This window comes from Lycorma delicatula, chromosome 2, assembly GCF_047948215.1.
Source record: "Lycorma delicatula isolate Av1 chromosome 2, ASM4794821v1, whole genome shotgun sequence".
Taxonomy (NCBI): Eukaryota; Metazoa; Arthropoda; class Insecta; order Hemiptera; family Fulgoridae; genus Lycorma; species Lycorma delicatula.
In genome coordinates this window covers 231,139,535-231,164,855 of record NC_134456.1, presented here as the reverse complement: position 1 = coordinate 231,164,855, position 25,321 = coordinate 231,139,535, and the positions used below count along the sequence as shown (strand labels likewise).

The 25,321-nt window shown below is 28.4% G+C and overlaps 1 protein-coding gene across 4 annotated transcripts in view; it reads left to right on the top strand.

The window, feature by feature from the left end:
* LOC142319723 (phospholipid-transporting ATPase ABCA1-like) overlaps window positions 1-25,321 on the top strand; it is a 240,390-nt gene that overhangs the window by 196,857 nt on the left and 18,212 nt on the right. For 3 of the 4 annotated variants that reach the window (XM_075357321.1, XM_075357319.1, XM_075357322.1), the window contains 8 exons: window positions 1,888-2,042; window positions 6,404-6,517; window positions 11,736-11,855; window positions 14,424-14,621; window positions 16,141-16,275; window positions 17,865-18,061; window positions 19,400-19,643; window positions 22,601-22,703. In XM_075357321.1, the coding sequence (XP_075213436.1) occupies window positions 1,888-2,042; window positions 6,404-6,517; window positions 11,736-11,855; window positions 14,424-14,621; window positions 16,141-16,275; window positions 17,865-18,061; window positions 19,400-19,643; window positions 22,601-22,703 (1,266 nt within the window). The remainder of the gene's footprint in view (window positions 1-1,887; window positions 2,043-6,403; window positions 6,518-11,735; window positions 11,856-14,423; window positions 14,622-16,140; window positions 16,276-17,864; window positions 18,062-19,399; window positions 19,644-22,600; window positions 22,704-25,321) is intronic. The other variant, XM_075357320.1, reaches the window with a different exon arrangement.

Genomic DNA, 25,321 nt, shown 5'->3' with positions numbered 1-25,321 from the left:
TTTTAGATGCTTTAGAAGTAATCATGATAAAAAAAATTAATTTTCCTAAAAACTGATTAAAAGGTAGAATTATTTGTTAAAATACAAATTTATTTTATGCTTTTTGATGAAAGTATGGCAAAATATTTTTTTTTCTTAATAAAGAAAATTGTTTTCTTTTTTCAAATAAACAATTGTATTTATAATACTTGTTAAATGCTTTTTGAAAAACTAGAAACAGATGTTAAAATTAATGTAAACTTCAGAGATTCTAAAAAAATAAAGTTCTTTATGTAAGTGGACAGGGTTATTGTAAACTATTATTCAATCAAGTAGTCTTGATATTTATTTAGTTATTTGACTGAATATTTTTTGTTAAACTCAATCACTTTTGCTAAGTAAAACTACAGAGACAGATTTTATAGCAAACTAGCATTCCGAATTGTGGTTTCGCCTGTTCTGTAAGGATATTTGTGTTTCTCATCGCGGCAAATGTTTTTTTTTACTTTATGCTTTTTAATCAAGTAACTGGAGGCAGGTGGATCCAGTCGTTTTGGACAGACAGTAACAGTGGCAATGGCTGTGTTGGTTGAGCCACTCCTTAAAAAAAAACTAAAAGCCAACCTCAAAAATGGTTTTTAAACATATATCTGAAGAATATTTGCATGCCCAAAAAAGCCGAGAATCCTGTCGTAGCTTTGCCAGCACTGTATGGTTACTTGCATTTCCCGTTGCAGTCAGGGAATATTTAACCAGTTGTGACTCATTCGCTCACTCTTACCATCTAGCCAGAGAGTGCTCCCCGTTAGATCCTGCTGTGTTCATTAAACTCATGTTTGTGAGAATAATAGTAATAATAAATAAAAAATTTTAAAGCTGTTCAATTTATAAAAAATATCAGTGTATTGTAATTTCTTCAGAGCAACAGTTTGGTCAGTACAGGATGTGAAACTTTGAGTGATCTACATTGTGGGTTTCAAAACAGTCTGCCTCTTTCTTAAAAGTATTAGTTTTACCTGGATACCTGTACTTTATACAGGTAAAAGTGTATGTTGCCCAGTTCTTAGTATTACCTGACAAAACACCACTAGGAGATGACTGTATTTTGTTTTCCTTTTTTTTGTTATTTAATTACTTTTATGCGTTTTAGTCAAGTAACAGGAGGCAGGTGCAGCCAGTAACAGTGGCTGTGTTGGTTGAGTCGCCATGCTGCACACCATCACACCCAAGAATATCTCGTTTAACTTAAATGGGAAAATTTGCAATCATTGTACAAATTATTTTTACCTTTCTTTTACCCCCTTTCATGGTCAAATTTTGAAGAATCTAGGATTGGTTTTTAGATATTTACATGAAAATTACATACACCAAAAATGAAGTTAATATTTTAATTTGTTACCAAGAAATTAAAAGAATAGCTGAGTTTAAAAAAAATTACAAAGTTTCATCAATTTACCTTCAGTAGGTTTTGCTGGGCGTTGATAAATCAGTCAGTGAGTCAGGACAAGTTCCTTAATATGTACAGATAATCACTGATCACTGGAATTTTTTTCAAAATATTGCCAATAGATTATTACGTCATGTTCAAAATGGTTTAAAGAATGAAACAACGATTGCGATACTAATCAGTTCAGCTACTGTGAGATATAATTCACATTCATTAAGTGCTGAATCCATAGGAAGAGTGACTGCTTCTTGTGTCTAAAATTATATGAATTTTCACCTGAAATTGTGTAAGATAACTTCTGGGCAGTAGTTGTGTTTCTGTCCGTTGAAAGATAAATTTTATTTATTAAATATGTTATATTTTAAATAATGTACTTTCTTTTTTTATATAACTAGTTTTTTTAGCGATTATATAATTTTGATTATTAATTATTTACCTATTACAATTGTTTTTTTTTACAGATATTGAGATAAAAAATGAAATTTTTAAATGGGAAATGACTGGAAAAAATCTGTTTTGTATGTTTGTCAGTGGGATTTTATTTTTTATTATTACTCTGATTATTGAGTTCCAATCAACAATCTCATCACCATTCTGTTGTAAACGACTTCAAACTGTAAGTTTTATGATGTATACTTTTTTAACGATTTTAAAACAGTCTTTTATTTATTCTTTATGAGTGTATAATCAGTGAATTTTAGATACACAGTTTGTTGAATATACAGTTTGATTAGTTCATCATCAAAATTGATTGGTATTAGTAATACTTTTTTCATTTGGTTAAGGCTAATTACTTTCATTGTACTCTACTACTGTATTGCTACTAATGCTATATTGTACTATAATTGTAAACCAAGTTTATTAATTGTTATTACATATTGCAGAAAAGAGTGGGAGGCCTCAAGAATGGTATGAGTTCTATCTAAAATCACTCTATTACTCTAGCTCAAGCACAACATGATTTTTTTTTATATTCATGCATCCTGATCAGCAGCATCAAAAAATCATTTCTTCAATGTATGGTGGATGCTGTACCCTGATTGGTAAATTATTAGTGAAAAAATTGACTACGTTCCTCTTTTTCTTAACTTTGGTCTCTCTTCTCCATTATTGGTTTTGTGAAGCTGTCTGACGGTACTGAGTTCTCCATGCTGAGGATGTACAGACCTGAAAGCAGCGCATCCCTGTTAACTACTGGAGGGCACATATAAACTAACTTAGGGACTCTTTCCAATGACTGCACTATGATACTTAAGTACTTTTCAAAACAGCACCTCCTAATTCTCAGCTGTAATAACCCACAAAAAATTTTGTACTCTAAGTTGATATAATTTTTTTAAACGTGAAATTATAATTATAACATAACATAACATAACATTCTTGAGTGTTTTTTTTTAAACATGTTTATTTAATGATGAAATCTTGTAGTATAATTTGATACATTGGCTTCATGTCTTCCATTTTTGTTGTTTACTCATTCTGATATGTATTTTCATTGGTATGATTATAGCACTTGCATTATACCTATCTTGTATGGTGTTGTGTACTTTTACATTCTGTATTTCATTTTATTATTTTGATTTTTTTTTTTGTTATCATTAGTTTATAAGGTAATTCCTTGTAAACTAATGATAATAAAAAGTTATTTTATAAACTAGGCCTTGATCACTTTGGGAGTTTCTTATTTGGAGATCACCTTATAAATGAGATAATATGTGAAAATTTCAGACCTTTAGAAAGTATTGAAACGGAAAAATATATATATATAAAAGACATATCTTATCTTAATTATATGTATATTAATTCTATTAAATAAACCACTTAGTACAGAATATTGGGATAAGACGTATTTTACGTTAATTTTTCATGAAAGTACTTTAGCGGGATCCTGCATCTTCAGTCATGATTAAAATAATTCTGTTATTGCATAATAAAAATAAAATATTAAAGTAATGATAATTACATTTTAATTTACACAAGTGTTGCTATCTGTTGCAGTTTTGTAAGAACATCTCCCTCAAGCACTGCCTAGTGGTTTATTAAATTGAAAATTTTTTTTGTAATATGTTTAATTTTGTGTCGTCATTAATTTTCAATCCTTCTTAATTTGTGTTAATATGAGAAATAGAATGTTTATTGTTTATTAGATGATCTGCCATATTGGATTAATCTAATTTATTATTTTTGTAATTTTTACAATGTTCAAGAAATCTAGTTTTAAAGTATCTATTTGTTTTTACTATATAAATATCACAATCATTAAATTTAATTTTATAAATTCCACACAGATTGTTTATTTTGTTATTATTATTTTTCATTTTTAAATATTTTATTATGTGGTTTATTAGGTTTTTATGCTGGTTTAAATATTCTCTTTATTGTAAATTTTAGTAATTTTTGAATGATATTAGAGTATAAATACTTTATGGATATTTTTTCACTCTTTTGTACCTTATTTTATATTGTGTATAAGGTAGTTATTTTGTTATTGTGTTTTTGATAGTTGTTTTTTATTTTAATATATTATTAATTAAAGTAGTATCATATCCATTTTCAACTACTATATTATATGTTTTATGATGGTTATTTCGACATTTAACTTTTCTTTGTTATTGCTGTTAATGACCCAAATAAAAAATTTCTATAAGTAACAGAATGTCTAATAAAAAAAAAATTGTTTCCATTTTTAATTATAATAATAACTTAGTAATGTTTTAAAATAATGTATAAATTTAATTTAATAATAATGTATAAATTTAATTTAATAATAATCATTTTTAATTATAATAATAATCTAATAACTAATAATAATAAAAAGAGGTTATAATAATTATAACCTCTGTTATATTACATCCAAAATAATAGATAAAATTCTTAGGAATAAAATGAATTTACCTAATACATTTAATATAAAAAATGGTTACAAATTAGCAAATAAATTAAATATCTTAAATGTAAATAAAGACACTAGAATAGTTAGATATAACAAAACTAATGAGTATCCTAGCATACTGATAGATCATACTGTAAAAATAATAAAAAATAAATTAAAAAGTAACCAAGAAGGTCCAAAATTTGTTAAGGTATCATCACAATTATAAGAAATATATGTCAACAAAACTATTTTGAATTTAAAAACAAACATTATACACAAAAACCTTACCTATGGCATTTCTACTAATATTTATTATGTCAGAAATATATTTACAGGAGTTGAAGAGTAAATTAGTGCATAGTATCACTCATATGTGTAAAGTTTTAATACAGACACATTATCTTGATGATATTTTCATTATATATAATCCAGTAATAAACAATGAACATCTAATAATATTAAATTAAATACTTATAATGAAATTTAAAATAGATAATTATAGAATGTTAAATTATTTCGATGTTAGTGTTGAAATAAAAAAGGACAACCAGATTGAAACAACAGTATATAGAAAACCTACTACATCTGATAATATAAAAATTCATAAAAAAGCAAATCACCCTTGGTCTCATAAAATTAACCCTTATACTAATATGATTAATAGAGCAATCAAGTATACACATAACAACAAAGAAAAATTAAATGATGAAATGAACATCACAAAATATATAACGGTTGAAAATGGATATGATACTTCTTTAATTAATAATGTATTTTTACAAAAGAGTGAAAAATATACATAAACTATTTATGTTTTAAAAATATCATTGAATACAGTACTAAAACTTACAATAAAGAAATATTTAAATCAGCATACAAACCTAATAACCACATAATAAAATAAACAATCTGTGTGGAATTTATAAAATTAAATGTAATGATGTGATGGTAATTTATATAGGGAAAACAAATTAAAACTAGATCTTTAAAACTAGTTCTTGAACATTAAAGAAATTACAAAAATAAATAAAGTTTACAATGTGGCAGACAATTTAATAAGCAATAAACATTTTATTTCTGATATTAACACAAATTTAGAAATTTTAGAAATTATTAAAGATGACGACATAAAATTAAATATATTAGAAAAATATATATAATATATATATATATAATCATATTTAATTATGAACAAAATTTCAATTTGATAAACAATCAGGCAGTGTTTGAGGGAGACATTCTTATAAAAACTGCAACAGATAGCAGCATTTGTGTAAATTAAAACGCAATTATCATTACTTTAGTACTTTATTTTAATTATGCAATAATGGAATTATTTCAATTGTAATTGAGGATGCACGGTCCCATGAAAGTACCTTAATGAAAAATGAAGGTTAAGTATGTCTTACCTCAATATTCTGTACTAGGTGGTTTATTTAGTAGAATTTAAATATAATTTAACAATACAGAGCGGTGATATGAATCTTAAAAGATTAATCTTAGTAAAAAAATTAAAAATATGTATATAAATAACTTTCTAAAAATTCAAATAATTCATCAATTTACTGACCACTGTGCCAATTAAACTAAAAAAAAAAAAAAAAAAAAAAAAAAAAAAAAAAAAAAAAAATCTAGCCAAAATTCAGTAAGAGAAAAACCTTCAGTATGGCAGTGAAATTGTGTTGTTACAAATTTTGTGTTCGTTAGGGTTTATGTTTTCTAAATTGTTAAGTTTTATCTCTTTTTTGTTTTTGTTGTGTGTTATCTAATAGTACAATTATGTATTGACTGATGATGTGAGATCTCGCAACAGTTGACTATTGGTATTAGTTTTTCTCGTACTGTGTTTGGTGACAACTATTTATGTATAGCTTTTTAATTGTGTAATTATCACCTAGAGATTGTATGTTAATTGTAAAAAAATATGGTTATGATCGGGCATTTTATAAGCTATGTTGTTTGATTTTTGATAGATTGATTTCTTTAAAACTAAAATTTATTTTCCCACATGAAATTATTATTTTTCATGATATAGAATTATTTCTGTGTCTAAGAACAAAATTATTATGAGGCTGTAACTAATTGCATTTTTTTACGGTTAGGTACAGATTGATAGTGATGAATACAATGAAGATAATGATGTTAAAAATGAGAGACAACGTATCCTGTTGGGTGATACTACCCATGACATTTTAATAATTGATAATTTAACTAAGGTAATTTAAAAAATTTATTTGTTGTACAATGGTAACATAAAAATGTAAAAATTAATTTTATATGTAAGTTACAGGATGTCTTTCAAAAAACAGAATTTTGTGACACGTTCTATATATGAAAATAAAGAAAAAAATATATAAGAACATTGTTCCAGAAGCGCTTTGTTTTTGAGTTGTAAGCTTGTGATAAATTTTGCTCTGATTTCTTCTTCAAGGGTTAAAATGAAGCCATACTGAAATTCTTGGAACTTAAATTAAGGGGTAAATTACTGTAAAACACATGTTAACAATTTTTTTTTCATTTGACGGTTAATAACTTCATTATATTGCCAGGAAACAAATAAATTTTGCCGTCAAAAATCTATTGAGAATTTAATAATGAGAAAATAATATTAAGTAACATCAACTGAATGTGGAGAAGCGTTTAAGAAATTTGATTCAAAACATGGTGGAAAAAGACTATTGTAATTTAATCTGAAACAAAAGAATCATTTCAATATTGGAAAATATCTAGAAACAAAATGAATTATTAAAAATAAATTAAAAGAAAAATTAAATAAGACTACAGTGTAGAAGCATTATTTAAATTTAATTGTACGTTGAAAATGTTAAGCGTGGTTTTTTCTTTTGAATCCTTTTACTGAAATAAGAACAAAATTTTTCATAAGCTGTAATTCAAAAATAGCTCTTCCAGACCCGTATACCTATATGAACTTTTTCTTTATTTTCATTTGAAGAATTGTTCTAAAATTCTTTCCGTTTCTTTGCGAGACATTCTGTATATATTGAATAAGTTTGAATAAGTTTTTATAATTAAGTTTATTTAAAATTATTAAAAACAATTTTTTTTATGCATGTGTTGTCATATCATATCACAAATGATCTTAATAAAGCGTTTAACATCATCAGGAATGGCCACAAAGTGTTTGAAGATATGCTGGAAATAGTCTATACCTAAGTAAATTTGAAATTTTAATTAAAAACAACAAAATTTTTAAAAACCCAAAAGAAAAGTCTAACATTTTTTTCAAGTGGCTATAAACAGATTTTTAAACTAGCCGAGTACTGTAATAAAGTGTTTATTTTCTTTTAGTTGTATTCATTTGCAATAGTATAACTAAAGGTTCTAATTCTTAATGTTATAAAAATACAAATAAAAAATATATATATATAAATATGTTTAGTATACTAGCAAGGATATTACAAAAGTATGACGTTTCTGTTGTTATTCTACATTTTTAAAAAAACTTTTTTATATAACAAAATTATTTTATGTAACAAATTATTTCAGATCTACAGACAATTCATGTATGATATTTTATTAAATATGTTATCTAGTGTGCTGCAATTAATAATTAATAAAAATCACCCATAAACATACCAAAATAGCAACATAATATAAAGATAAAAATATACACAATTAGATCTATGAATTCATCTTCAGTTGTAGAATAGCGTATCAGATAATGAATTACCATCATTATACGAGGGTTGTCTGAAAAGTTTTGAGCCTAACATAAAAAGACATGCCCTACCTCTTTAACCTTTCCAAATAGTAGCTGGCATCTTTTTCCACAAAATAGGCATTTACATATGCGATAACCTCCTCGTTCAATGAAAATCTCTTTCCTCCAAGAGAAACTTTAAGATTAGGAAACAAGAAAAAGTTGCATGGGGCCAAATCTGGTGAATACAGTGAGTGGCTACCAGTTTAAAGAGTGAAATTTGTGAATTTTAGCCATGGTGACCATCTAAATGTTAGCAGGCACACTGTCCTGATGGAAAAGTACTTTCTTCTTCTTTAAATATAGTCGTTTTTTTTTGCAATTTCTGCCTTCAGCTTGTCAAGTAATGATTTGTAATACTGTCGCATTATTGTTTTACCTTTTTGAAGATAATTGATAAACAAAATTCCATTACTTGGAACTGCTCCAGCAAGGCCTTGGAAATGATCATTTGAATGTGTTTTTGGTTTAAAATTAGCAAAATGCGTAGATAGCTTACACATATTCAATTCTTCAGTTATTATATGACATACACGTTCTTTCGATATGTCCATAACCTCTGCTATCTCTGTAACCTTAATTCATCGGTCATCCAGTATCAATTGGTGAACTTTTTCAATGATGGTAGTTACAGATTTTGGGTGTCCTAAACATTCATCATCAACCAAGCTCGTACAATCATGTTTGAATTCAGCTGCCCATCTTTTCAGTGACAAATGATGGGACAGAGTCCTTTTAAACAGTGTCCAACTCAGTTTTAATTTGTATAGGCGTGTATTGCCTTTCAAATGCAAATATTTAATCATGGCACGAATTCAATTTTTTACATTTCACAAAAACACTTACAATGACTTACTCAAACGATTACACTAGTCAACATGATTTTTGTCTCATAAGTACCAATAGGTATACTTTTTTATCCTGTTTTCAAATATGTATTTGAAATTGCTCTATTACTTACAGCTTTTTGTTATTTTAATTTTTGAAATATTTTAAAACATTTTTTAGTCCGTTTGTCCATTGTCAAATAAAAGCTCCTATAGCATTGTAAATATAATGGAATTAAATGAGCTAACTCAAAGGGTAGTGTTGCTGCTGTTGTGCAGGTTCAGACATGTATAGACATGTACAAATGTGATCTAGTGTAGCACACATTCATCAGAACGATGCCGGTTATGAGATAGTAGTGAACCAGTAAACACGTCATTGTGAGTTCTTTGTTTGTCTGAATTATTGTGTATTACATACTTTCCACTTTATTTCTTTTAATTAGTCATTAGTTACAAAATAACTAATTTTTTTTAAATCATCCTTAAAATTTTTCACTGGAGTAAGCAGCTTGGCAAGCATTAAAAAATGTTACTCAGAGTTTTTTGGGAAATCAAAAGGCGGAAAATTACTGCCTTGATATGTCAATGATCTTATAAAAATCTGGGCTGTAATATGTCCTTTACACTTCCCGTGCTTACACCTAGATTTTTTCCTCTAATATCTTGGCACAATGAGCATGGGGAACTCTTTCATCAGGAGATTTCAACTATGGAAAAGAGGTATCAAAGCAAATGGAATTCTAATGTGGTGGCCGATTATTATTGGACCATCAAGAGGGGATGCTTCTTAGGCGAAATATAGCAGAAAATCATAACTTCTTACTTTCTAGGTGAGTCAAATGTTTGAATATTGTGCAGTTAAGAATGCAGAAAGTATTAAAATGCTTGAAATTATAAATGCCTGTTTCTCAGAAACCTTGGCTGATGGGGAAAACCAATATCATATTTGAATTTAGAAGAAAAAATACAATCAGAATCACATATTTTTCTTTGAGACAAAAAAAAAATTTTTTCCTCAGTGTTATCAAACAACAACTGAGCATCCAAAATAGCTAAAATTTTGTGAGTACCTTTCAACACATGTGTGAATACATTCCCTAACTTTCGTTGACGAGTGCTGCCATCTTCATGTTGAGGCTCAAAACTTTTCATACAGCCCTCATATGTAGAAAGAGATAGCTTTGATGATTGACTGTATAATATCATATATCTGTTTTGTTTGAAAAAGTACAGTTTTTTAAACTTGCACTTGTTTTCTATTGATTTCATTTAGATCAATTTCCCCAGAATTAAATTCTCTAAAAATTTTTTTAGATTTTTTTTATTGGTTATTTAAATTTATGGAAAATCTAGGAAAGATTTTTCTTGACTCAAATGTTTTGGGCTGCCTAACAGTTTTCTCAGAAATTATTAAACATAAAATGGTGTTGTAACCTATTTTATTTTCAGCTCAATCAAAATTAAAAACCACTGAATTTTCTCCTAATTTCTTGTACAGAATTTCCATATGGCTTTGTATATTTTGAACAGAGATCAGAGTAAAACATTCGTCTTACTATAACATGAAAACAAAACATATATGTTTTATAGAAACTTTTTGTTTATGGAAAATTGGCTCCTGAAGTACTGATATGCAATTTTGAATCGCTTGGTATTTCAATGTAGGTTTAAGACATTCAGGTTAATTAAAGATTAGCCTGCCTCCAAACTTATTCTATTCCAAAACAAGAAAAAAAATTAACTTCTTAAAAATTTTAATTACTCGCTTACTACTAGAGTAAAAGTTGTGATATAACTAGTGTGTAAAGATTATCAAACACAAATGCAAATCCTACCAAATATCTACTCACTTGCACATAAAAAATACAATTGTAATTGTAACAGGCTGATAATTAACAGCCTGAGGCTGCACTGTGATGAATTACCTGTTTGGGAGTTAAAGGTAGAACTGTCATGCTGGCCTGTTGGTTTTTCGTGTGAAGGTGTGTCACGGGAAGTGGTGTATAATCACTAGAAGTCTGCGATGTGTTGTATCAAGGAGTTAGAGATTTTTATGTTACTGGTAAAAAGAATGGTAGTGATGTAATACTGACTGTCAGAACTGGAACCCCAGTATTGAAGAAAAGTAATCACTTTTCTATCACTTTTCAGTGCTTACTTCTGAATGCATTTTTATTTTTATCAGTTCTAAAGATGGTAAGAATTTATCGATGGTAACCACTATTTTTGCCTGGTTACTCATCTAGTTATATTAGTAAATTATATTATCAGATTGAACTGTATATGATCTTTTGTGAATTTCCCTGTATTATTTTAGCCGATTTTAATATGGTTAATATTGATTGAAATTCATTTATGGTTCATTTCAATGCATTGTATTATTCTATGTTATATACTGTTTTAATTTAGAAAAAAAGGCTGCAGTGATGATGGATTAATAAATGATTTTAACTTATGCCAGTATAGCAGTCAAGTGCCAAAAAGTAGAAATTATTCTTGATTTGGTTCTGTCCATTGTTGAAGCTTTTGTAATATTGACTAATCCTTTCTCAGTAGGGTTTCTATCTTCTTTAGGATTCCAATTCCTGATAAGTCATGTATAGTAGTCATGTACATTATGTATTTTGTTACTGCCCTAATACAAATGCTTTAACTTCTAGTTAGATCATTTTGCTTTCCTGTAAAGATAGCTAATTTTCTTGGAGGATGGTTTGGTTGTAAGGGAAAGATGTAGAGACAAACATAAATAAAAAGTATTTTTTAGGATTTTCCACTACTTTGTGACTGCCAAATTTCTTATAAAATGCCATTTTATGTATTTAAAAAAAGATAATCATCCTATTTATTGACAATTTAAATACTTTATTTTTTAATGTTTTGTAGATATATAGTAGAGTAGCAGGAATGAGACCTGCTGTAAATAAAGTGTGTTTTGGAATTAAGAAGGGTGAATGTTTTGGTCTTCTGGGGTTGAATGGAGCAGGAAAAACAACTACGTTTAAGGTAAAAGTTAGTTTTTTTACTGTTATTATTCTCTGTATATATTATTCTCATATTATTCTCATTTTCAGAAGCACAAATAGCAAAGTTTAAGGATAAATTTATAGAGACATTGAACTTTATACAGTAATTTTCTTAAATTTTTAATTTTTTTGTTTAAATCTGCTTTGAAGAGTAATAGAATCAGTTTCTATGAAAAAAAATTAATTATTAATAACATCACTGTTTTGGTTTGATAAAATAAAATTTTAAGAAAATGCCGGAGTAGCATAATCACTATTTTCTAACCAAACCACCAGTTACATTGACAAATACCTCAGTAGCTCAAGTATAAATTCATTCATTAATTTTTCTGATTTTTAGGTATATATAATAATTTAAATTTTATACTTGTACATTAATATATTACCAGAAAAAGATTTTTAATGTTTTTATCATATCCATTTAATATTTAATTAATACAAGTAATAGTATAACATAACCTCACTTTTAATGACAGTTTTGTTTACTTTACTTTATCTAACTATTTTTTGAATAGCAATTTGGAATTAAGTTTTTTATTTATTAATTTACTATTTTAATTAATTAATTACTCTTATAGATTATTATGTTAATTTCATTGAAAAAGGCGATATTTCAGTTGGTAGGTAAAATAGTACTTATAACATAATTAAACACTTTAGTGCTTTTGGCTAGTAGACATTTACATCATTTGTACTCTATGATATTTAATAGCATCTTGTTCCATTTTAAACAATATTTTCATTACTGATGCTCGACACACAACATACAATCCTTATGAGGAAAATGCTTATTTGTGGTGGTTAAACTGGTTTGGTTTTTCATGATACTTTAAAATACATTACTGCCAAAATAAAACCATTACGAAAAAAAGATTGTATGATTTTTTGTCTTTTAAGCTCGTATAATATAATAATAGTTACATTTTTACATCAGCTGAAACAGAAAGTAAGTAATACAGTAAAGTGGCAATTGAGCTGCTATGGCTTTAGCTCAGAATATTGCAGAATCAAAATGCATTTATTAAGATGACATTTAAAAGAAGTTACCTCAAAGTTCAGTACTTCAATTTTGATTTAGATTTGTGAATGTTTTTCATTACTTGAAGGATAACATCAACTATTTATTACTAGTATTTTTACCAATACTTCATTTAAGGAATCTGCTTTCAGCAGTTTGTTTTCATCTTTTTCAAAATGTTTTAATTATTTTTGCCAATTTTCAATTTTGCTATTATATTAAAACTAGTTTCCTTTTTATATTGTTTAATTTAAATGTTTTGTAATTTTATTTTACATAATTTACATGTGATTTACTAAAATATTTTTACATATTTACTAAAATGTGATTTTAATTTGTGTTTTAGCGTGATAAAAGCAATTTCATCAATTTTTCTTTAATTTTTTATACCTTTACTGGAAAGCTACACATTATAATAACTTAAGTCACACAATGCACTCTGTGTTTCCAGTTATTTAGTAATTTCATTTTTATTTTTTTATTTTTTTTCAGTTTTACTTAATAATGAATGTAAAAATAACTTATCCATTAAACTAGCTTTTCCTGTATTATAGATCTAAAAATCATTCTAAATCATTTTCAAAATGTTATCTGTGATTTTTTAATGATTTTAATTAAAACTAACAAACGTTAATCAAAATAACTGGTTTCATTAATGTGAATGAAAATGTCTTTTACATTAATTAGGAGATTTTTAAGGCTTGAAGTTAATCACAGGAAATTGCATGTTTATCCTTTTTGGTGTAGTATTTATCCAACATTTTGTGTATCCAAATTAATTCACATTCCATCAAAGTAATATGTTTTTTTTTTTACTCTCCTCCTAAATAACTGTTTTAACATCACCTCTTACTTCAATTCATAATTTTGATTTTTATTCAGGTAAAATTTTAATTTATTCCTTTCGTAAAATTTTGTGTAAGAGAAATTTGATAATTAACATTTCAGAGTTTATAGAAGTTGATGTCTTTCTTTCTGTTGGCAGTTTTTGTTTAGTGATATGCTTAAAATTTTCTTCTAATTATAAATATTTGCGTGTGAAAGAAATGGCTTATTATGCTTCTATTGCTGTTTTTAATAAGTTACTGATCCATTTGAAAATTCTTCCACCGATTTACTTAAAATAAATTGAAAAGATTTTCTTTTAAAGAAAAGATGTATACCCCATTGTTTTTAAAAAATCCTGAATTAATTTTCTGTCATCTTCATTTAACATTTTCATTATTTATTAACAATCTTCATTTATTTCTTTTCTACAATTATCTGTTTTTATTATTTTTAAGAATATGGACTGAATAAATTCTGCTTTGTTATTTTATAATTATTCATTTACTTTGTATTGCTGCTCTGATCAATGTTTTACCACTGTTTTCCTTGGATGAGGCAAATGGTGCAACAGCTCCTTGTTTTATCTACGCAGTAACATCTACAGATTGCTGTTATGATGTGTATAATGTATTATTACATATCAATTTGAATACAATATTTATTTCTAAAACATACTAACTTTCTTCTTATCAATCCCTACAGATGTTGACCGGAGCTGTTAAACCGACTTCAGGTGATTCTTATGTTAGTGGTCATAGCATTACAAGAGAAGTAGAGAATGTGCGATCACTAATAGGTTACTGTCCACAATTTGATGCTCTGGATGCACAACTTACACCTCGTGAACATTTGGAGTTTTATGCCCGTCTCCGTAATATACCTAGCAGACAACTTCAGTCGGTAATTTAGATAATTTATGCAAAAAATCTCACTAACATTAAATTGCTGATGAATTTATGTAAAAAAATTAATATTTTTTTGTTTGCTTTTGTTTTGTTATTAAATGTTCTAACTATGCCATCATGTTTTATTGTATCATCTTATTTTACAGTTATAAAAAGATATTTTTATTTTTATATAAGTATATTTTAAAAATTCAGTGTCTGAAAAAAACCTTTATTACATAACCCTTCTAAATTTTTTTGTTAATCCCATTATCACAATTATCTTATCAGTATTGCTCTTATCAGCTGTACATTGTTAACCATAAAGTCAGCTGTTCCTGTAGCTTATTGTTATAATATTTATCTTTTACACCTATTATCACTTGTAAAATTTATTTAATTTACTTATGTAATTAACTCACCTTCTAGCGCATTCTAGTATTTAAGAAGAGTTAGTTATTAGTTATTTTATGAGTTTGCATTTGAAGTTTGTTTTATGTTAAGAAAGGTGACTCAGTGTTGTCACATTTTTATTACCCGTGTTTATTTCTGCATAACAATACTCTCACTGACGATGGTCAGTTGGTAAAATTTGATTATCAACTTCCATTAGTAAATAATTGTTAATAATGCGAGTTAATTCTAGAGAGACTGTGATTCTCTAAAATTAGATATTATCTTTGTAATAAACAAATGATTATCTACAGCAGGAGCTATGGTAAGTGGTTCTTCTTCCACAAAACTTATAAGAATTAATTTAGTTAAAATTTTACAATGCACAGTAAATCATTTTTGACCGTTTGAAAGAAATATATACAACTCTTTTAGCATTTCAGTGTCAGCACCTTTTGTCTTATTGATAGATAATTTTTTATATATGATTCATATAAACTCTTCTGTATGAGCCCCACAATGTAGTATATATCCTTCCTTACATAGTGTTAACATAAGATTCTAATAAGATTAATACTTTTTGATAGCTTTCTGTTTTTATTCTTTATATTAAAATTATTTTTGAATCCAAGTTTTTCATACATAGAAAAAATTGCTGATTTTCCTTAGCCATTTCTAGATGAGAATAAGTTGAACAAATCAAGAAGTTATCTCTCTTTGACAAAGATAGTTTGATTTTCAAAATCTCTTTACATCACCATTAAAGAAGGTTGTCTTAAAATTGATAACTGTGAAATTCCATTTTCAACATCACTTTTATTTGAAGTTTTGTCATTTGCCATTCTTTTAATACTTAGGCTGGCAGAAATTTTTACCAGAACACTTGATCTCAGATTTTTAGTCTCATACCTTGTAGGATTACGGCCATTATGTCAAATGATACAAACTTCATCAATACTAAAAATGGCATCAAATGATTTATTTGGACAAAATCTTAGTATGTCAGTGTAAGGAAGGAAGGTTTCTGAAAAGAACAAATATTCTTATTAAAAAGAAAAAATGTAACTGAACTTCCTTGTTTATTTATTTTTAATGTTATTTAAAACCAGAAATAATATTTAACATGGTATTTTTTTTTTCAGACTGTTGATAAATGCCTAAAGAAACTTGGACTTGGCCATTACTCTGATCGTTCTGCTGGGACTTTGTCAGGTGGAAATAAGAGAAAGTTATCTACAGCAATTGCTATACTAGGAAACCCACCTCTAATTTTTTTGGTATTAAATTTATCTTAATAGCTGTTTCAGATATTGGAATAACTTAGGTATTATATGTTGCCACCAGTCTTGGCTTGAACAGTATAGTGATATTATGTTCTCATTAACATCAATGGCTTGAAAATTAATACTTTGCTCTGCTGTAGCATTGTTATTCATCACTGAAAGAACAAATTCTTTAAATGCTTCTGAAAAGGAATAAAAAAATAAATATTTGTAAAATTTACTGCCACTACACCCCATTTAAGGCACTGTTCTACAGATTTGATTTCCTAACAGGGGTAAAGGCAAAAAAATATATAATATAAAAGAAATGTAAAAATTACTACAAAGATAAATAAATAGCCAGTTCTTAAAATAAAACGGCAGGTAGGATATTTTTAACTTCATTTTTCAAATAAATCTAAAGAACTGTCTAAAGTGTCAATTTAGGAAGTCAAATTCAGAGTAGAAAATTAGTTTAAAAATACTGCTTATACTTGGACTGGCCGCCAAGCTCTAATACACATCCCTTTATATAGGGTTGGATAAGAAAGATTTATCTTAATAAAAACGGAGATAGCATGAATCTTTCTTTTTAACAAAACGATTTTTTAAATTCTTTGTAACAGAAAATTTCTCAGATAGATATTTAAATTTTAATTAAAAATATATTAGTCCTACGTCATTCAACAAGAAGTTAGGAAACCTAACGAGGTTGAGACATATAGCTGGTAAAGTTATGTTGTTTATGATGGATAAAATTGTTTTACAGACATACTTTTATTTCTTCTATAAATTTGATCAGCTAGCTGTCTTTTTAACTGATAAATCTGTTGCTTGCCTGGATATTTTCTACAAAATATTTTTTCTGGCTTCATCTTCTACACTCAATTGTTATTGCTTGTTACTAAATTACTCGCTACACATTTCTTCCCCTCTTTCCTTTAGTGTTTCCGTTGCAGTCTTCTTTACTATACCCTTCAATTCTCAATCTAGGATTGCAAATTTTGTTAATCTTTGGGTTAAAATTTATGATTTATGATAACTTCTTTTCACCAAAACAAAAATCCAGTACTGCATCCATATATATTGTTTCCACTCACATCAATATGAAATTACTTCAGGGCAATTCAAGTATGTAGGTTATCGGCCACCAGTCATTAACATTGTATAAAATGTGCCACTTTCTCATCCTTTAGCTGCTGACCAAAATAAACTAAAGTTTAACTAAGTTTGCTTCGTCTGCTTCTCCTTCTCCTTGAAACAGTTTGATTCAAGTAGAGGCCTTAAACTGAGGATACAATCTCCAAGCACCAACACACATCTATTCAATGAGCCTGATTAGTTATTCAACTTTCTAATCGTCAAAGAAGATAGTTGCTCATCTTAAAACAGTACTTTTTGTAGGTTAACTACTGGAGTTAGAATTGAGAAACTAAGAGAATTATTTTCTGCTGAATCATTATGTTATCTAACACATTCATATTTGTCCAGAGTTAAGACTTCTGCTTAGACTCCCGGTATTTGAATCGATCCCTCTACTTTACTAATAAATTAAGTTTATAATTTTATTTGATTGTTTATTTAATTAATATTTTTAATTTCAGGATGAGCCAACCAGTGGTATGGATCCTCGTGCTAGGAGATTTTTATGGTCCTGTATACAACAGTTAGTACGTGAAGGACATTCAGTAATTCTTACTTCTCATAGCATGGAAGAATGTCAAGCGTTGTGTACTAGGCTTACTATAATGGTCAATGGGGAGTTTAAATGCCTAGGTTCTTCTCAGCATCTCAAAAACAAGTTAGTAGATTACTTTTTAAAGTTTATATTTAAGTCATAAAAAATGTTTTTTTTCATATTTATTTTTAATATGTATGCTATAGTTGTGAATGAATACTCTACATCAGTGTCTTCTTCTTGTATTTGTTATTGTTTCTTGTATGATACATTCCTGCTTTTGATCTGGATATGTTTTGAAGAAGTCTTCAAATCAGTTCAGTTTTCTCCTTTTTTTATTGCATAAGAATTATGTTTTGTTGCTAGTTACTTCATATTAGCGATCTGAAGTATTTAAACAACATTTACTATTTTAGTTTTGCTATGTTTTATGTGTTTTAATTCAACAGCTGTTTTTTCTCATTGATAAAAGATTTTGATTTAAGAGGTGCTAATGATTAATACACACTCTGTATCTAATTATTTTTATTATTTTATTTTTAGCAATACATAAAATTTTATAAGTTTTAATCATTAATATTGAAACACTGATGCATAATTAATAATTTTCTAATAAAACTTACATTTTCCTAACTGTTTGGGAGAAAAAGAATATTTATTTCTTTGAACTTGTAGACAGATTTTTATAGTAAAAGATTTAGTGTATGTGGTAATGTTGTTTGGTGGGTAGTTGAGCTGGCTCTTTTTGTGGTTATTGCTTAAAAAGTTATGTTTGTTTTATTTTGAAATAAATAATAATTGCATTCATTTATAATAGTTTATTGTAGTTATGTGCTTAGTTAGCAAATGCATTTGAGATTTGCATCAAACATCCAAGGTAGATTTTTATAAACCTTTTTAATGAGATTTGAAAAACTAATGTACCCTGATTATATGACAATGCTATATTATGTCAGTGGTGAATTCTGTTATCATTCAAAAATCCAGCTTTTTCTTACCATCTTTTTGCTTAAAAATCTATACAGTCATTTCAAAATGTAAACAGCAATAATGCTTACCCTGTTCGATGCAAATTTTTGTTGCCAGAGCCTTCCTTCATATTTAAAATTCCACCAGTTTCACCTTGACCAGTACATTTTTAGGATTTCATGGGATGTAGGAATTTGAACAACACTGTTGTTTTTGAATTCTTACAAGAACTCTCTGCTTACATTACCACTGTTTAAAATTTCATATAATGCTGGCATCTTGAGTAAATTTTCTGTACTATTATAAAAGGGTTCAGGTAGTGATAAAAGATCAACTGTGCCTAGCAGTGTGATCTTTGCACCAGATGCAAGTGATCTAAGATCACACTGCTATTCTTTTTTTAAAACATCTCATTAGTTTTAAAGTAAGCAATTTTTAAATATTTGAATCATATGGTGGTAATAATTATTACGTTTATTATTTTTATTGCAGGTTTGGAGGTGGATATAGTTTAGCAGTTCATTGCCCAGAAGGTGAGAACACTGTTCAGTCAGTGAAGGAGTTTGTTAGCCTAAAATTAGATAAAATGATTTTACAAGAAGAGCATCATACTCGGTTACGATATCAGCTACCCCCATCCACGCATTCATTACCTGATGTATTTTCAGTTATGGAATCAGCTCGTGAAAAGTCACTGATTCTTGATTACTCACTTTCACAGACAACATTGGAAGATGTAAGTAATTTTGTAAATGCAGTCGAATCTCTAATAACAAACCTCGATATTATGAAAGCCTCTATTTTACAAATTTTTTTACTGCACCATGACATTTTAATTAAACTACTTATAAATCTACTTCTATTTAACGTATTCATACCTCTGTAAAACAAAATGGTGACATACTGTATGTAGTAACATACAGTTACATTAGTCTAACATTAATGTAGTAACATTATTTAAAAGTAATGACATTAAATTTAGTATTTTGGACATCTCTATGAGTTTTAAGGTATTGATTAGTTTGATTTCCGAACCAAAATTTTACCTGAATACAAACATAAAGTATTCTTGACAACAGTTAAGATGATGGCAGGTTGATTTTATTGAACTGGTAAACCGAAAATTCCCAAGATTCTCATATAACCTGTTAACAATAAAATTCTCACAAAAGATTTAAACATATGTTCTTCAGTTACTCTATACATTGAAGAAGCGGAATTTCCCAAAATCCATTAAGTAACGCAGAACACTAAAATTTCTCTGCAAATTCTAAATGAGACATTTATCTACAGTACATAGACATATCAAATAGAATTCTTAGAAAACATTTAACACATACTCCTATTGTTCAGTGCATATACAGTTCAGCAATAATTTTTCCTGGGATTAATTCAGTCGGTCTCTGTCTTTGGATTACATTACTCACATTATACAGTACTGTACTGTTTCTTTAGTGTGCCTTATACAATGTCAAAACAGAAGTGCCTTAGTGTTTTGGAAAAAATTAGCGTTATACACGAAGTAGACAAAGGTGTTAAAAGAAAAGATATTGTTTAAAAATTTGAAACCCTGCCAAGCTCATTGTCAACAATTTAAAAAAATGAGAACGTGATACTAATCAGAACTGGAACAGCATAAAGAAAATCTAGCGAGAAAAAATTAAAAGGTAGCACATATGATATCAATGAAGCCATTCTAAAATGGATGACAGTGATGCAAAAAACTTCCATTATCCAGGACATTAATTAAAGAAAACTCCCTGGGATTTGGAGCCACCTTAGGACACAAAGATTTGCAGGCCAGTAATGGGTGGTTAGAGAAGTTTAAAAAAAGACATTGTATTATTCATAAAGTAATTTCTGGAGAAAGTGCAAGTACCAGTGTTGAAACCAATTTTAGAAGAATGTTCGTGAAAAAATATTTTTAGCGCGGAAAAAACGGGTCTATATTTCAAATGTTTATCCAACAAAACATTTTTAAAAATGATTTGTACTTTGGTGGTAAACAAAGTAAACTAAAAATTATGGTGTTAGTGACTGCAAACATGTTAAGGACTGAAAGAGTTCAAATTTTGGTAATCAGCAAAAGTAAAACAACATGTTGTTTTCAAGGAGTTAAATCTCTAGAGATACCAACATTTTTACAGATTGGATAAAAAAGCTGGACAATCAGATTACCAGAAAAAAAAGAAAAATTATACTTTTTATTGATAGTTGTATGGCACATCCTCAAGACATTAATTCTGTATTGAATAACATAAAAGTTGAATTTTTCCCACCAAACTTAACATCAATTATACAACCAATGGATCAGGGGGTAATTAAAAATGTTAAATTCCACTACTGAAAAAAATTGTAACCTTTGTAGAGAACAGTCATACTGTTCCTGTTAATATTGTTGACCTCTGAGAGTGCATTTTTGAATTATCAAAAGTATGGACCATTGATGTTAATGATGAAACAATATTTCATGTTTTTTATAGCTGGTTTCAGTACCACCACGACAGAATGGAAGGATGAAGATGATAAGACACTGGTACAGTTAAAAAGTCACTGGAATTTCCACCAAACAACTGGAAATGTCAGTAACGAACGTACATTGGAAAATTTTCTCACTGCTGATGAACAGGTTACCGTTTCTGATTTTCCAGATGATGACAATGTACTTCTTGGTGTTAGTAAGTCCTCTGAACCAGTAGAAGAAGAGGAAGATGATGACAAAAATTGCAAAGACCAGGAGGAGGAAAGAAAACCTACTGATGATTAGATTTTACAGTTATTTAAAACAATTGGGCTTGAACAGCTCAAGGATGAAGTATCTGAGAGTATTTTTTAGTATTTAAATAAATGTGAACATTTTTGAACGTAGTACCTTATTCAAACACAGAAAACAACAGAAACTTATTCACTTTTTCAAGTAATAAATTAATACTGTATTAAAAATTATATATTATCCATCAATATCTATCAAAATCTAAAGAATGCATTAGTATTAGTGTTTTTTTATTCAGTTTAAAAAAATTTTATGTATTCATTTTTTGTGTTATCGTTGTGAAAAAATTAAGTGCTAAAAATAAAAACAAGCTTTTAAGTAGAGTCTACATCTATTCTAAGTAGAAGGTAAGTCCTCACCTGAGATATATACTTTTTATACAGTGCATATAATGTATTAGATTAATATAACACATGACATAAAAAAATACATTTACATTTTTTATCTATAGTGCTATTAAGAAAAATAACTGTACTTAATTTTAATTCATCAAAAAATAGGATAAAAGGTTTGTTAAAAAAATTAGACTGGGAATTCTTGTTACGTCTACATAATGAAAACTTCTATTTAACAAATTTTTTTCTGGGATTCTTGATTTCATTATATAGAGGTTCAACTGTATATGACCCTTCTGACATAGGTAGATTCTATTTTTATTATTTGTTTAACTAATTAAAGTAATAATGTTTCTAAAATAAAAAATATCAGCTATATTGCTGTTCTTGCTTGTATTCCATAATGGCAGTTTCATTTAAACAACTTCAGTGCAAGATATTTGCCTGTCTTCCTTCAGGATTACCATGTGTATTAGAGTATTTATTTAGTTGAATATGTTTATTACAATTGTACCTAAACAAATTTGTTTGTATAGTGATAATGAATTACTTCAAATCATTGACGGCATTATCCTACTTTTTCAGGTATTTTTACAATTTGCCATGGAACAATCAGAAGGAGTTCAAGTAAAAAATAAACATAGATTAAAACCTGCATTCCTTCACCAGTGTGCTCGTTGCTGTCTAGGTAAAGAACATAAATTATTAACCAGTTTGTTTTTTATACATTTTCTTATTCCACTGTTTTACTTTAGTTTATCTTTCTCATGTAAGATGTCTAAATCATTATAACATAGGTGAACATAATATAAGTACTCCTATACTTTACTTATATGAGTACTTTTCTTAAATGGTTTATGTATTCTCTTGTAATTATTTGATTTTTCTGTCTGGCTTGGTTTATATTTCTGTAGTTACATTTTATTTCTATTTAAAAGCTTATGAATTTAGTATCAGATGGCTCCATGATCCTCCTAATAGTTTGGCAATTTTCTTTTTCTTTTGTGTATTGGCTTTAAACATTTGTGAATTAATTTCCTATTATTCAGGATCTGTGTAGAATTTAGTTTCTCCTTTCAGTTAAGATCTAATATTTTTTTTTAATTGCAAGAATTATGAAAATACAATTTTTGGTTATAATTTGTCTACAATTTAAAAAAAAAATCAGTACGTGATACTGTAAGAACTAGACCAACATAAAGAAAATCTAGTGAGAAAAAAATTAAAAGCGCATGTCTGATTATATCAAAGAAGCCATTTTAAAATGTATGACAGTAATGCAAAAAGGTTTCCGTTATCATAGACATTAATTAACGGAAAAAGTTGTCTTTGTGCTTCTTTATCTTACTAATTTAATTTTTTTAATGCTCATTAATAAATAAATATTTTATTCTGTTTGGTAACTAAAAAATACATTATGTAACTCAAGTTGGGAATGGATCTGTATGCTACACTTTGGATGAAAATAAGGAATTGCCCTTGCATTTGTCCACGCAATTCAATGGAAACTGTGGCAAAACTTTGATCAATGCAGCACCAGTACAGAGTTAATTAAAAGGTTTAATAAATTATAATCTATTAAATAAAATTTATATCAATCCTTAAAAATGATAGAATTAATGATAGTAATAATAAAGTAAACGAGGAGGATATTTTATTAATAATGAAAGTTATTTAAAAACTTATCTCCAGAGTAATATTATTTTTTATTAGAAAAATAATTATTTTATTTTAAATGAATTGATGGAAATATCATTTTAGAGTCAGCAGTTTATTGAAAATATTAATAGAAGCTTACTAAGGCACTTTCTGTAAGTACTATGTTGAATTAACAGTAGTGAAATTTAGTGTAGAAAAGGTGGGTATTGTTTATTTTTAGTATAAGTAACTATTGTTTTTAATAAAGACACTTTACATTCATGAGAAGCAATGTATAATATGAGGGTTATTTTTTTCAAGGTCCAATCGGTCATGAAATTAAAACCACATTCAAAATAAAAAATTTTTTATTTGTAACAAGTACTTACATAGTTACATTATTTCGCTACATAGTTGCCACTCTGATTTAGATATTTGTCGTGGCGTGGTACCAACTTTCCAATACCCTCATCATAGAACGAGCCGCCTGTGTTTTCAGCCATGTTTCTATGCTGGTCTGCAGCTCGATGTCTGTGCCAAAATATTGTTTTCCTAGCCAGTGTTTCATGTGAGCAAAGAGGTGAAAATCGGATGGAGCCAAGTCCGGGCTGAATGGTGGGTGATCAAACACTTCCCAACAAAAACGCTGCAGGAGCTTCTTTGTTACAGCTGCAGTGTGCGGCCGAGCATTTTCATGGAGAAAGACAATGCCTGATGACAGTATTCCTCTCCGCTTATTCTGAATTGCCCTTCATAGATGTTGAAGAGTCATGCAGTATGAGGCTGCAGTGATGGTCGTGCCACATTCCATGAATTCCACCAAGAGAACTCCATTCCGGTCCCAGAACATAGTAGCCATACGCTTTCTGTTGGAGAAGGTTCGCTTGAACTTCTTTAAATTTGTTCAAAAACTCGTCTCCTTCATTGTGGTAGCGCTGGAGAAATGATAGGGAGGCGTCCATTCTCATTGTTTTGTGATGGTCAGACAGCATCTTGGGAACCCATCTCGCACACAGTTTGCGGTACTGAAGTCTTTCACTCACAATAGTGTAGAGAGCTGACCTTGAAATTTCAGGAAACGAATCACTCAATACAGAAATTGTGAACCAACGATTTTCTCAAAGTGCCTCATCCACTCGCTCAACGAGATCATTGGTTGACACTCGCTTCCTTCCCTGACCACCTGCATCATGAACATCTGCACGTCCTGCTTTAAAGTTCCTGCACCATTATCGCACTTTGCTGTCACTCATTGAAGTTTCACCGTACACAATACTTATTCATCTATGAATTTCAGCTGCATTACACCCCTCAGCCTGAAGAAATCGAATTACCGCACGCACTTCACACTTGGCAGGAGATGCTATTGTTGTAGACATGTTTACGTGCTAGCTGCGTGTTCAGAACTAAACAAAGTGATGCGGTGTGATTGAAGGCCATACTAGAGACACTGCGCAACACATATGCGCAAAGGGTTAAGCGATTTTTGTGTGGGTTTTTATATCGCGACCGATCGGACCTTGAAAAAAAAATAACCCTCGTACTTTTAGGTATAACACCTTTAGAGATTAGAGAGATAACACAGAAATTAATTATTATAACAGAAAATGAAAATAAAACAGAAATAAAAATAAAAGATAAATGTATCATTTCAGAGGAGGATGTATA